Genomic DNA, 15,136 nt, shown 5'->3' with positions numbered 1-15,136 from the left:
TTCAAGTTTGAGGGTCTCAGGCCCATCGTGTGCCTCTCCATGCTCCTATTTTTAACAACTGTCCCAGGGAACCTCCATTATGACAAATGCCACTTCCAGTGTGTGTCTAGGACGCGGTAACAGAGATGGTCCCACCATCTCCCTTGAAAGCCAGTGTTTCTTCCAGACACTGGCCGTTTCCTTTCTAACTCCTGCCTTTTTCCCTGGGGATTTTGCAAGGCGTCTGCTTGGCATTCTAGGGGTGCCTTGTGCACCTGCACAGACAAGCCTGCCTTGCCACGCACACCAGCAGGCAGAGTTCCTAGGAGGCAAATCACTGAAACGAGTCGTCAAGCCCAGTCTTCAGCCCTCTTGATTGTACTCCTGTAATTCGTTGCTCCCTGAAGTGTGGAATTTGCCAGAAATCACCCTGGCTGTTCTCACCCCAGCAGAACCAATAGTCGTGCGCCTGTGCTGTGCTTGTCTGTGTGCACGTGTGTGCGTCTTGGGGGCACGCCTCCAAGTAGAGAAGTAACAAGACCAAAGGGGTTGCATACTCTGCAGTGCAGACAAAGTGAGGGGAGGAGAGGCAGAGAAAACTGAACAGTTCTGCACTTACGTACAGAAACCGCTGACCTGAGCGTTTAACTCTACACATCCTGTCCCATCTCATACCGCTCCGCTCCCTGAGACGGTGTGTTCGAATCCACTCTGCTTCCAGAACAGGCAGGCAGGGGCCTGAAACCAACCCACAAACTCACTCCCAGACTCGCTGCGGATCCCACGTCTCCGTCTGCCTCATGGTCCCTTTCAAAGCCTATCTGGACTCAACAGACTTCTTCTCTACAAACTGTCGCCCCTGTCCTCCTGGGCTACATACACAAGGCCTGTGGGCTTTCCCAACAATGCAAGAGTGGACACCTCCTGTGAGTCTGCGGGGGCCACTTCTGTATCCCCGACACTGATCAGCGCCCAGCAGGTGGCAGTATCGTACGAGGAGCTGGTGCCTGGAGCAGGGCTGCCCACAGGGGTTGCACTGCCAGGGACCTGGCTTCAGTGCAGATGGCCTCACCGGCCTTTCTCAGCAGGGCATGGCTGACATGCTGGGCCGCACCCACCTCGCTGCTGCTGCTGCTTCGGGGTGCCCTGTGCCTGCACCCCTGCCCCAGCTGTGACAACAAACCAAGTCTGCCAGGGCTGCGAAATGTCCTCCTGGGGCAAAATCACCCTTGGCTGAAAACCATTCCCTGCCGTATTCAAATGGACTGGGGGTGTGACCCAAAAGAACAGGTAGTCCATTTCCACTGGTACAGAAGCCTTGTCAGACAGGGCCGATGTATTACTATGCCCACTTTACAGATGAGGAAACTGAGGCAAGGTTTGAAGGTCACAGCCCACGGGTACAGCGAGGACAGGGATGCCAGCAGTGTGATGATCTCAGGGGCGGAGCCCTCAACCAGCAGCCAAACCAGCGCGTCCGTGAGGACCAGATGGGTCAGCGCACCCCTGACACAGACAGACCACTGACAAATGACCAATGTTCTGTGCATTACATGTCCTCGCATGTCATACAAAGAGTTTGCTTTGTGACATTAGGGATTTGGAATTCCAACTTAAACCAGCTTTAAAGAAATTCTTTGGAGGAGAATGGTCTCTGGCTGGCTTCAGCCACACGCCCCCTGGCCCTTCGTCCCCACCCCTGAGGAGAATGGCCCCCCCTCCCCCTCACCTCAGTGATAATGGCCTTGTGCTGTTTAATTCTCTTCAGTTCCTCCTCACAGCTCATGATGTACGACCTGGACAGAGGCAGCGGCTTCCCGTTGCGACAGAGAACCGTCTGGCACTTGCCCACATTAGCAGAGGTCAAGGTGAAGGACCCTCCTGGGTCCACAGGGTCATGCCTGATGTGACAAAGGACAGCGGCACCTCCAAGTTTCTGCCCCGCAGTTCCAAGTTTCCTGGAACCCAAAGAGAGAGTGTGAAGGCCCCACACAGCCGGTCACGCGTCTGTTTCGCTGACGGAACAGAGGACTGTCCACTGGGCAGGGTGGGGGGAACAGAACCTGGGGTGCGAGTGAGTGGACAGGGCGGGGGGAACAGAACCTGGGGTGGGAGTGAGCCTCTTCATCACCCCAGGCCCCACTCACCTTCTCATAGGACATGGGCCCGTGAATGCTGACACGCACTCCTCACAAAGAAGGGTCTGCTCCCCACCAGGGGGAAGCCCACAGAGCTTATATGCAATGGACGAGTCCCTGTCCCGCCGTGCCCAGCCCCCACCACTACTCCCAGAGCAGCACACTCCAGAGACAGTGGGCAAACGAGCGCGCACTGCTCCCCCAACACCTCTCTAAGCCCCCTGCTCCCCAGAGAGGAGCACTGAAGGGACCGCTTCCATGGGGACAGGTGTGAGATGCCACATCCGCCGATACACAGGCCTCAAAGTTGCCTGGCCACCCTCTCCCCTGTTAACACAGGGGTCTGCTGGGGAGAGCGCTGCTGTACTGGGCCACCTGTGTTCTTGCTCTAGATGGTGAAGACTTGCTGGACCAGTAATGCCAGTTCTAGAACATTCAGAGAAAGGACATTCTGGTATTCAAGCTCCGAAGCACTTTCGTTCGTGACCGTCGATCCACTGACTGCTGATTACACAGAGCACCTGCAGGCCTGACCATCAAGGGAAGCCCCGCGGATGGTGGTGCCGGCCAGGCCCCGCTGACCCTGAGTGCGCAGGAGCACGTGGTTCGGATGGACAGACACCTGTTACAAGGGCAGACCCTCAGGTTCTGCCAGCTCCCGTCCCCTGTCCAGGTCAGGTGACACCACCAGCAACGGGAGCCAGGGCTGCCTGGTTGTGCATCAGCCTGTTGCACCAAGTCCGTCCAAGTCCCCCGAGAAAAGACCACCACACGTCCACATCCTATTCGTAAACAGGGAAAGCCAGAGGCTCGTGAATGACCCCGAACATGGGCCAGCAGTTTGGGTCTCAAACCCCAACTCCTGGACACCCCGGCCGGGTTTGGCTCAAGGCACTGCCGATGCACCATTGCTTTCTCTCCTGCAGAGCCTCAGTGATGACCCTGAGCAAGGCCAGAAGTGGGGCGCTGTCCTGTGGCAAGCACAGCAAATAATCAGAGTTCAAGGTTCTTAGGCTTTTAATTCTTATCCAGTGCTAGAGGGTCGACAACAAGCAGACTTCCTGGAAGTGTGTGGAGGGCGTGTGTGGAGGGCGTGTGTGGAGGGCGTGTGGGTTGTGTGGATGTTATCTGTTTGTCTTTCTGCAGGACAAGGCGGGGATCAACACAGAGAAGGAGGCAGATGTCCCTGGTAGTCCGCCCATTCTCTGGGGTCGTGCTGCCTAAGGTCCAATTCCGGCTGCACCCTCGACCGGCTCCCAGCACAATGTGCTTCATCTCTCTGTAGCTGAATTGCCCGTCAGTAGAACACAATCGGCATCAGAGCCTGTCCCACTGGGTACGGTTTGTGGCATTACGGTATTTGGAATAATGACGAGGACATCTAAAAGACCCGTTAAACATGAGCTGTGGGCAGCAGGCCCACTGAGAAGCTGAGGGACAGCATGGGGCCTGGCAGCAAAGGCCCCCCTGGGCCTGCCTCTGCTGAGCTCTTCACGAGGACCTGGCTATTCATGACTTGGGGGAACCTGAAAGGCTTCTCCACACCAGCAGGCCTTGGCAGAGACCCTCTCCCGCTCTCAGAAAGACACTTCCTCTGGCAGATGACCCCGGGAGAGAGAGAGGAGAGAGGAGAGACAGCCATCACTCCTGTGACCTTTAGAGCACTCTCTACTTCCTGGTCCTACACAAGCAAGCATCTGCGGAACAGTGTTAATAGGCAGACAATGTCTTAACAGCCCACCACGCCAGGGAGGCGACGAAGGAAGGAGCAGTCCTTTGAGTGCGGGAATGCTCGTAACACTCAGCACTAGAAGGTACGCACATTCCAAAATTTCTGGAGTGACCTTAAGCTCTAGGCAACAGCCTTGGACCCTGCTAGTAACACTGACCTGAACACTTCCTAAAGGGGAAAACAACACACGATGAATGACCGAAGTTCCGGCTTAAAACCTGACCGTCTCAGGTTTACGAAGCATTGCACCATCTCCAACCAGGGACAGTGTTTGCAAGGGTGAACCGCCTGAGACAGGACAATGCATTTCAAAGGAAGTCCACACCGAAAGGCCTGAAGAGCCGCTGGTGCTCGCCGACTTGCGGGGAAGGGGAAGTGTGTGCTACCCAGCTGTGAAAACCGGGAGCCCTGATGTGCCGTGGCATCCAGTTCTAAAGAAACGAATCTCCTGCCATGGACCCCCACAAAGCTCTCAAAGCGCCAGTGTGTCTCAGACAGAACACAGCGCATCCCCGATGCTCGGGCACAGCCAGTGGCCTGCACGCATCTGGGACGCCCACAGCCAACAACGGTGCTTTGAGATTACTGGGTGGGCACCTGGTTTTCTAACCAGAGGGCCAGCACTCGAGGAGAACGAGAACACACGCAGCAGAGGCTCTGATTCGTACCTCTGCATAACGATGAAGGTATTGACCATGTACTCCTCCTCGTTTTTTGTTTTCTGCAGCTCCTCCGCCAGGATGTCACTCATCGTGCACTGGAGAAGGTAGGGCACCTCCACATTCCGGTCCCCGTCGAATACGCCGTACAGGGCCTCCCGGTTGTCGCAAAAGTTGTTCACCGACAGAGCGGCGACACACAGCCTGCAAAGCAAGGACATATTTGGGCCACGTCTAGTCCTCCCGTCTCCGTGCCCAGCCCAACTTGACCTCCTCTTGGATTTGTCCACCCCACCAGGCTTGTGAGTAACATTAGGTCAACTAACCCCAATTAATTTCTACGAACGACTGTGTGTATGCAAAGAAGAATGACGGACACACATGTGTGCTTCACACATGGCTCCCCGGGCCCTTTTCTTCTGGTGACATTATTTTAAATGGTGGCGAGAAGAGAATGAGAGACATGGGAAATAACGCAATTACAAATCCCTACGTCCGTATTCACAAGAAGTTATCCGGGAGAACCTCCGCATCCGGCAAAAGTGGAGTAGCAACTGAAGCATTGCAAAGTATGAGAACATGCAGGAAAAGCACATGAAAACACACGAAAGGTCTCACGCTACGCATTACACGTTTGTGTGTAACTCAGGGGATCTTGACAACAGCCCTATGAAGACAGGCAGTATTTTTAGTGCCATTTTACAGATGAGGAAATTAAACCAGAGGGGTTGAGCCCTGGCTGGTGTGGCTCAGTGGATTGAGTGCCGGCCTGTGAACCAAAGGGCTGTTGGTTCGATTCCCAGCCAGGGCACATGCCTGAGTTGTGGGCCAGGTCCCCAGTAGGGCCGTGTGAGAAGCAACCACACACAGAGGGGTTGAGTAACTAACTGCCCAAGGTCATTCAGGAACCAAGCACAGAGCCCTGATGCAAAGCCGGGCCATCCGACCCCAAGTCCGCTCTGCCGCGTTCCTGCCTCTGTTCACTTTTCTTCAAGTAAGTCAGCCCCATGGCAATTAGTGGCAAAGTACAGTTGCATAACATAATGTCAGGTCATCTTATCATTCCGATTTCCTTCTGTAGGCTCCCCTTGCTAGTCAAAATGGGAGAAGGGAGATTAAAAAAAAGGTGTGTTTTTTAAAAGTACAGTAGTGGTTTTTCTCTCTGCTGAAGCTTCTTGTTTGTTTTTCAGTCTGAGGAAGAACCGAACTTATCCAACTGAAGCTGCCAGCTTGGGTTTCCCCAAGGGATCTGCAATGACAGACGGGGAGGTGACAGGGACGCCCCCAGGGCAGGAGGCGGGGAGAGAGGAGAGCACAGCCATCTCCCAAGACCTGGAGGCAGGGACAACCACAGTTCTGGCCTCCCCTCAAGATGGCAAGCAGCATGCTCCTTGTTTACAAAACACTGTCTATAAGTCAAAGAGAAAATCCCTGAGAAGCTTCCACTGGCAAAGCCAAAGGTAAAAAAGTGAAATAAAATGAGGGCCTGGTGGCATGGGACTTCCGAAGGGCTGGTGACATTCTAGTGTTTGATTGAGGTGGCGATTTGCAGGTGGGATCACTTTAGGGTGATTCACGGAGCTGTACACTCACCATTTATATACTTTTCTATACTTACGCCATACTTGTGGTCTAACAAAATTTTTCAGAAAGTAATTGTGGAAGGAGGAATTATGCAGAAAGATTAATTGGTCATTGCTTCATTCATATATAAAAGCGGATAACATTTTAATATCCAGAGATGTTTAAAAACCAATCTTGGATTTTACATTGGTGTTCATGAATTCGAAGGCAATTTTACATACTGGTGTTGGCAAGCAAGACGTGAGGCCTGTTAACCTATAAAGAAAGATCTCTAGGAAGGAACTTCGAGCACTCCACAGAATGTATTTGTTCCCCTCTCCCCCAAATACAATGTCATACAGTGCAAAGTGCACAGAAACCATGTGACAACAGAGCCCAAGTGCCACGGAGGGCAAATGGGGCAGGGTGTTGAAACGGGGACCCCCTCTCCCCTGCTCGGCGTGACGCCGCACACTGTCTGAGAGGGGGGCCGTCAGTGTGTCGGTCCAGAGCTCGAGCTGATTCTGCCTCCCATCCCGAAGAAAAGCAGGCAGCACAGCACCCGCAAGTCCACCTCTCATTGTCCATGATGGGTATCAGCTGGTCCCTGGTTCCCAAACCTGGGTGCGCATCAGAATCACCGGGCGGGGCTGCAAACCACTCTGATTTAATGGCCCTCGCTCGGCTGGGAACTGTGGTGAAGGTTGCCATCTGACTGATTCTCGTGGGCACCCGGGGTCCAGTACTCATGTCAGCTGTCACCGGGTCGTCCTCCACTGTCTGTTCTCCCCTCCTCTCAATACGCTGTGTCCTTGTGCCACAGCTAATTCCATTATGACTACTGGATTTATAGGGTTCTTTACTTTTCTAGTACGACTCATTAGCATCTCTTGATGAAAAGCAAGCAAGCCCGAAGAGCTCGACTACAGTTCTCAGGAAAATCAACATCGGCATCTCAGGGAAGAGAAAGAAATTCAGAAAGACTGTCCTGGTGGCAGGACAAGCAGCTGACACGACAGAAAACAGGCAGCAAGTGCCTGCTGAGCTCATTCAGATCGCAGAAACAGCTCCCCAGAAGCAGCGGCTGGTGAGTGAGTGTGTGAGTGATCTCGAATATGGACACTCCAGGGCGCTTCTTTAACATGATCCCGTTTTGCTGGGTAAACAGGCTTCAGAGAAAGAGAAAGGGGCTTTTCAAAAGAGCAGGGATGCATTTCAATACTTATGCCTCCTCCAAACAATGGAGTCTCCCACAGATATAATGTGTCAGTTACACTGTATCCTAGCAACACCTCTCACAAAGGGAGAGTATGGGATGCCAAGCAGGGCTACGGCTTCCTGTGCAAACACACCTGAGTCATGAGGTGGCCTGACTTTGGGGAAACATGCTCAGTAAGTATCGCATGAGGCGGGCGGGTGCCAGCACTGGGCTTCCGTAGGCCCCGCTACAGAAGGGCAGTGGGCAGGAGGGCTCTCCCTCAAAGCCCCACCCACTCACTTGTTTTTCACCCCTGAGGCTTCAGTGTAGCCGTGGCTCCATACAGCAGGGGCTCCAGAGGCATCTCCTGACGAAGGCTGATCAATCTTGAAGCAGCGGATGTTACTAACAGGAGAAACAGAAGGGACGGGTAAAGTTAAAACCAAACATGTACACGTTGCTACCTTTATCCGAGAAAAAAAAAAGACCTGCTAAGTACTCTGTACTTACCATTTCTTATTGTGTTTTAAGTGTCTGAAATATTTTTTTTAAATGTTTACTTACTGATTTTTCTTTTTAAAAAGAGAGAAGGGGACCAGAGAGAGAGGGAGGGAGAGAAAAGAACATCAGTTTGTTGTTCGACTTATCTACGCATTTGTTGGTTAATTCTTGTGTGTGCCCTGCCAGGGGATCGACCCTGGAACCTTGGCGTGTTGGGATGATGCTCTAACCAACTGAGCTGCTGGCCAGGCCCTAAGATGTCTGAAACATTTGTCAGCAACAATAACTAGCTACTACATTCACAATGGAAACGAAGGAGCAAACACCCAGAACGTGGAAGCTAGTTTCTGTCGACATTCCACGTCAGTCATCAGAGACTTTCACACACGTCGCACTGCACGGCTGCTCTCTCCTGGGAGTGGACAGAACGGCTCTCAACCTTGGCATGGGAAAAGGAAATTTAACTACTAAATTGTGTGCATTCTTACAACACGAACCCCAGATTTGAAAAGATCAAAACCTAAGTCACAATTACATTGTGTTTGGATGGATGTGAGACAATTCTGCAACATTCATCCTCAAAAACAGTTTCTGCCCACATCACTGCTTAAAATATTTCACAAGTATTACCGAGGACTCGCCATCCCCTGAAGCTTCCAACTCTTTCCTCACTTGCACAGCCATCCATGCTAAGGCTAATACAATAAAATTACAAAGTAAACAAAGAGAATTTCCGTAAATGACACGTTAACTCTGTGTATTTGAACTAGAAGACAGGTTCCTATCTCGCCTCTGCCCCCATATGCTGTAACCGGCCCAAGAGGACCCACAACTGAAATACGAAAAGGGCACACTCTCAAATGGGGTTCATTACAGACCAGCCTCCTAGACCGCACTCGGTGCCCTGCACAGGAAGTCATACAGATGTGAAGTCGATTTTTTAAAAGGCTGGCTGCCACATGGTGAAATAAATCCTTCCCACTTGTAAATTGCCACTAGCACCCCCACCTTACGTAAACAGAAGAAAAAGCATCTGTACAATCTCTTAACTTAAACAACACCTAACCCTCTCATGACTCCGAGAATTTTAATGATCTGTTGGCATTCATTAACTCTAAGATGTAACAAATACTGAATGCCTCTCTTAAGAACCCTAAGCAGTAAATTGATATCAAATAGTATTCACTTTAATTCTAGACATAGTTGGTGGCACTTTTGTGAAATTTAAAAACGTTTCAATAAAGCAGAGATTCTACTCTCAATTACCAGCAAACATCCACTCGTCCCTTTATCCTAAAAAGCTGGAAAACATAAAAATCATGGACAGTACCAACAGAAAATCCCCAAATCGAATTAGTACCTCGTTTTACAGTACGGAGATCTATACCTCCCCTCCTTTCAAAGTTTTCAACCCCACCAGTCCGAGAGGAGAGCTATGAAAGACAGGCAGCCCTGCCAGCGCTCCGCATGACTGGGCGCCAAATGCTGCCCCTGGGCGACGCCAAGCAATGCAATGGTTTCTCAAAGCACACAGGAAAGCCTCGCTCTCTGCAACTCTGCTACCTTTCTGCATTCTAGGGGAAGGCTGAAGGCTCATTTCTAAAGACATTTATACTTTTTTTTACAGACAGAACACTGAGCCTTCAAAGAATAATTCCATTTCCTAGCCTGATTATGAAAGAATACATAATCCTCAAACTCCCCCATAATCCTTTCCCGTGAAGCAGCAATTTCTCATTCTCAGCCTCGCTGAACACAGTGGGGCTGAGCAGCTGCCCCGAGTGACCTGAATTTTGACTCTTGCACATCTTCCTCCAGTGAGTCTGAGGCATCCGGGAGTTGGAGCTCAGTCGCACAGCAGGGTCAGCAGACGCACTTACCCTGGCTCACGCAGACCAAGCAGGCCAAGCAATACTTCAGATACGGAAGCTCTCCCGTGTCGCTAAAAAGCCACAATCTTCTGTATGTTAAACAGAAGGTAATGTTTTCACATAAGAGTATTGTGATTTCATTGCCTGTTGCTTTTTTTTGAAGCCTGACAGCACACAGGTGCTTCACTACAATAGCCCAGCCACTCCAATAATATGTGCTCATTGCAGGGACTTTAACAAGCGGATGTTCTCTATAACGCACGTGTAGCACTGCGTGGGTGGGTGTGTCTGTCTTTCTATCTATCTACGGCTTTGCGTCTTTTTTTCTGATTAAATCATGGGCATTTTCCATCGTTTTACATTGATCCTCAATAAAATTAGACATATCTTGATGATTATATCAAAAATATCCAACATAAACACTATATCCAAAATAAACACATTTCTGATTATTTTTTAGAATAAGTTTTTGCCAGAGAAAACCTTGGTCTCAGCATGGGAATATATTTAGAAGCTTGGCACACAGAGCCACTGGCTTTAAGAAAAGCTGTGTGCACTTACAGTCCCCTGGGAGCACCAGCTGAGGGGGAAAATCATTACCGTTTCAATCTCTTATAGTTCCTTGATGTACCAGTAAAGCTGAACACCATCTTTTCATGTTACTATCTGTATTTCTTTTCTTAAATGTTAATGTCCTTCACTTGTTTTGAGTATTTTTTTACAGACTTAAGAACATTTTCTATTAAATATTAATGCTTTTATTTTCATATTTTTGCCAAAGTTTCTTCTTAGTTTGTCATTCCTTGTCACTCCTTTTAGATTTACTCTTGGTAGCTTTTATAAAAGACATATAAACCTTTTATGCATAGAAGGTATTTTTGTATCTAAATATACCTCACATAAATATCAAAACAAATCTGCACATATGGTTTCCCTTCTTGTGATCCTTCTGCCCCTTTTTGGCCTAAAAAGTCCTTTTCTGGCTTGTGAATATATTCATATGACTTCTTCTCACGTTTATTTACATACTTATTTACTTGTCCTCACAAGAGGACATGCTTAGAGAGGGGAAGGAAGGAAGCGAAACACTGATGCCAGAGACAAACATCGATGGGTTGCCTCTCATACACGCCCTACCGGGGACCGAACCTGCAACCCAGGCCTGTGCTCTGACCGGGAACCGAACCTGCGGCCCCTTGGTCTATGGGATGATACTCCAACCAATTGAGTCATGCTATCCAAGGTTGATTTCTTCTTACTTTCAAATATGAATTCATTTTAGAGAGCTAACTCTTTAATTTTGCTGGAATTTATTTCGTGTGAGATAAGAATTCAACTTTTTATTTTTCTCCAAACAGCCAGTTGCATTTATTAACAGATTTTGATGTAATAATTCTTAAAATTTTGTAGGATATTTGTAAAACTACTCAAAGTTATCTGGATACCTATGGAATGTATTTTGATCATACATGGACTCTCTGTTCTGAGAAGCACCTTCAGAGTATGTCTCACCCTCCTCAGCCTAGAGATGAAGAAACTGAGGCCTGGACAGCCTGAGGCATTCAGGCCAAGGCTGCACAGCCGGGCCCTGAAACAGCGGAGAGAACCCAGTCCCCTTGGCTTCCCAAGGACACTCTACCCCACCAGTGTCTTTAATCACATACCAAAATCAATATTCTCATTAAGTAGTTAAAATATCAGCAAATTGGCATGAATTGGGCCAATTCCATCCAGAATCACCTTAAATGATTTTCAAATTTTGGTCTGCACTAGAGGTTAGGATAGTTTTGGTGGACCAAAAGCAGTATTTGTACTACTTCTCTTTGCAACACTCTACTCTCCTTTTCCAGGTTTTCCTAAGGTCGCAGAGGATGCCTCTCATGCAGACACTGCCACGGGTTTAAGCACGTGAGGCCCACACAATGGTCACGGATGTCCAAGACTGTTACTTTAAGATGTACAGCCAAAAAGTCCAAAAATTCAGACAGGTTTAAAGAAAATTAAAACTGCCCCAAATCCTATTAAGCTGAGAATAACACTATTTTAACATTTTTTTAAATATCCTTTCAGGCACTTTCTAACACACACAGATGTACCACCCGGTGCACGGAACTTTATTCTGTAAAAAGTGGAATGACACTATACAAGTTTCTTCACTGACATTTTCTTCACTAACATTATACTGGGGAGACCTTGAGTAGTAATATTCCTGTAAACCATCGATTGTAATGGCTGTATAACATTCAACTGTGCAGTACAATTCTATCTTTAGACACCTAGCGTTCTGTGATAACATTCCTGTAGAGACATCTGTTCTAGTGAGGTTACCTTTAGTGTTCGACAGAGAGCTTCAACCTGGAATTCTCCGTCAGCATCGAGAAAGACAGAGTGCCAGTGAACTCTTTCCCGTAACACGAAGAGAACCTCGCAGGATCTGACTATCCCACACTCCCAACTTTGTCTCAATAATTGGGATTTTACTTCCAAACTGTTCATTTTCCCACGTTACTCATCTCTCTCAAAATCCTGCGGGGACCTCTGCTTCGCACATCACCCGTGTTATCAGCGACTGAGATACAAGTCTGTGTCTTAGTCATTCATCGCTCTCCCACTGTCTCTATCTCCTGTGTTCCACTTTGAACCCAGTTGTCTTGTTGCTCTTCGTTTGGCTATTTTCTAAACAAATTTCCAGAAGGACACTGAGGGTCCAGCTACTGGAGTTTTTCTTGGCCCTCCATTTTGGTAAAGTACAGACTCGCGAATCACTTCCAATGTGTGCAGACACCGCTGGTAAGTCAGGGTGCCCCGGACTGCTTGTTACAACCCGGAGTGACAACCCGCTCGGTGTTCCCTCAGTTACAACCCCGCTGTCAGCGGACAGGGACAGGCCTGCGGCGCTTCGCCCGACACTTACTTCAGCAGTTCCAGGGTTTTGTGATCCAGGGCCAGCCGGGGGTTTCCCGTCAGGTCTAGTTCTTGCAGCTTTGGGGGCAGGTTTTCGGGTAAAGTGACCTCGCTGAGCTCATTGCAGCTCAGGTCCACGCACTGAAGGACAAGAAGAAACAAGGAGAGGTGGTCAGGAGGCTCTCTGTTCCCACGCTGCAAAGCAGAACCCGGCTGACCGCTCACAACACAGTACTGCTCAGAGGCAGCTGGGCTGCTGCCCGGCCAGGGATGTGGGACACAGATTTTGCTAAATGTGGTTTACATTTTTACTCTCTTTGAATAATGCCAAAAAAACCCCCCCAAAACCTTCCATGCTCTTTATTCTCCCCATCTTTATCCTTCTAAGTTTATCTCTACATTTTAAAAGTATTAACTGAAAAATCCTAAGGATAGTTTTTCTTAGTGCTGACAGAATCCGTGCCCCTGGCGTGGCCATGAGGGTTAGGGTTACAACATCAAAATTGAACTTCTTAAAACAACAAACAAAAAACATGCAAAATGAGGAAAAGGCAGAGCACCAATACTCAAAATGAGATACTTCAAAACTAAGAAATTGCTAAAAGACTAGCAGATGGGCTGCAGATGGGCCGTCTACTATACGCAGGAGAAAAAGGCTTGAATCAAGTACGGACCCTGCCCTCCAGGCACTGAATACCCAATCCTCCCTCCAGCAACTGCTCGCCTCCTCTCACCAAGAAAACAGGCACAAAAAGGGTCAGCGTGTTGATTAGAACACAAAATAAACAAACAAGCAAAACTGACCCCGAGGCAAGGAAACAAGGAATAGACTGACAGCGACTGGAGGGGAGGGGGAAAGAAGGGGAAGGGTCCAGTCAAGGAACAGGAACGTGTGGCCCAGGGACAAGGACAACAGGGTGGGGACTGACTGTGGGAGGGAGAAGGGGCTGGCAGGGCAACCGAGAGCAAGGCAGTGGGGGTGGGGAGGTGGATTGGGACAACTATAATACAACAACAACAAAATTTTTTTTTAAAGAACATGAATTTCCTGTTATCTGTGAATGGGAATACCTCCTTTCTCACAAGACCCAGGTCAGACTCCAATGAGGTAAGCCCTAATTGGGGGTGTTGCGCTTCTGCTTTGGGAGCAGGGAGCCAGGGCAGAAGGCTGACTGTGCACCCGCGAGAACAAGACTGGCCGGTCATTTTTCTGGACAGGGGAGTGTGGGCCCACAGTTCAGCAGGATGGAGTGGAAAGCACTCAGTTATCTGGCTTGAGCTGGCACCTTACTCTTTATTTTAAAAAATGCCCCAAAGAGCCTATTAAAATTCTTTGGATAGTTTGAAAGCAGATTGTATCCAAGAATTTCAGAATCTAAAAAGTGGCCAAAATCGTCTTTATCTGGAAAAATTCTTAGAGAAGTTAAATGCATAATGGATTGGGGAGGGGTAGAGACTGGGTAAAATGAGAATCTCTATTTTTGGAGAAATATATTAACTGACTTCAAACAATATAATGTTTCACAAACATTGTTTCATGCTCTCGTTTCCAAACAGTAGCAATGACATAAAATTATATTGCAATTTTAAATAATTACTTTCTATTACAAGAACATTATAACCCTATTACAAAAAGTTGGACAAACAGCAAAGCTTAGAAAACTTACCCTTAAATTTAGCATCCTACCACTACTAGTGTTAACACTCTATTTTTTTCTTGTAGGCTTACTACTAACATTACAAAAGCTTAAACAATCATACATGTAGGTACAGCTTCATCCACGTCACTTGTTCCACACCGTCACTCCCATCACCTTTGGTAGCCTTAATACTTCGAGTTCAAGGACAATAAGTCACTTAACCTAAATGTTTGTAATGGGAAATGGTCATATCTTTTTTGTTTTGTTTTTCTAATAACAAATAATGGGTGCACAAATAGTCAACTCGACTTTAATGAAAAATGGATAATACGGGTTAATAACAGTTTATTCTGTTGGTAGAGTAGGAACACGTTACAGGTAAGATAACAAATGGTATAAATAAGATCTACTGGGTAATTCTGAAACACGAGCTAAAGGACTGGCAGGCGTGGATAACTTAAAACATGTCGTTGACAGAAATAAATTCAGAGGTCAGAGCATGCCTTATGGGAAAAGATTAAGGACATTTTAGAACGTTACCGAATTTGATAAACTTGGTTAGCGATATTTTGTAATATGACCTAAAGGTCATATTACAGGTCATATTTAAACTTGCAGGGTTATGCCAATGTAAAGTGCTCCTTCCTGAAATGACCGATTCACAGACTGAGTTGTACGGGCTATTTATTTACCAAGGTAACACTGGCAAAGGCAGAGCAGGTCCTCCGAGGGCTGGGGCTTACGCACCACCCCTGTCCAGGCCTATTTGGTCACCAGTCTTGAACTCCCTGCAGCCAGTTGCCTCCCCACTCATCCCTGTCCTGTTCCATCCCGGGCCCCCTGGAGGGCTGTGAGCGCTTCCTAGCTTTGCGGTCAGTCCCCCTCCCTCTGACCCACTCGTCACAGTGCTGCTGTCACAGTGCTTCTCTGATGTGGTTTATTCCATCCCAT

The 15,136-nt window shown here is 48.3% G+C and overlaps 1 protein-coding gene across 1 annotated transcript in view; it reads right to left on the bottom strand.

The window, feature by feature from the left end:
* PHLPP1 (PH domain and leucine rich repeat protein phosphatase 1) overlaps window positions 1-15,136 on the bottom strand; it is a 171,602-nt gene that overhangs the window by 2,899 nt on the left and 153,567 nt on the right. Inside the window, exons 13-16 of the mRNA XM_024580518.4 lie at window positions 12,556-12,686; window positions 7,570-7,674; window positions 4,518-4,712; window positions 1,709-1,937 (exon numbers count right to left, since the gene is read on the bottom strand). Coding sequence (XP_024436286.3) covers window positions 1,709-1,937; window positions 4,518-4,712; window positions 7,570-7,674; window positions 12,556-12,686 — 660 coding nt within the window. The remainder of the gene's footprint in view (window positions 1-1,708; window positions 1,938-4,517; window positions 4,713-7,569; window positions 7,675-12,555; window positions 12,687-15,136) is intronic.

This window comes from Desmodus rotundus, chromosome 10 (genome assembly GCF_022682495.2).
Source record: "Desmodus rotundus isolate HL8 chromosome 10, HLdesRot8A.1, whole genome shotgun sequence".
Taxonomy (NCBI): domain Eukaryota; kingdom Metazoa; phylum Chordata; class Mammalia; order Chiroptera; family Phyllostomidae; genus Desmodus; species Desmodus rotundus.
This window is presented reverse-complemented; position numbering and strand designations above follow the sequence as displayed.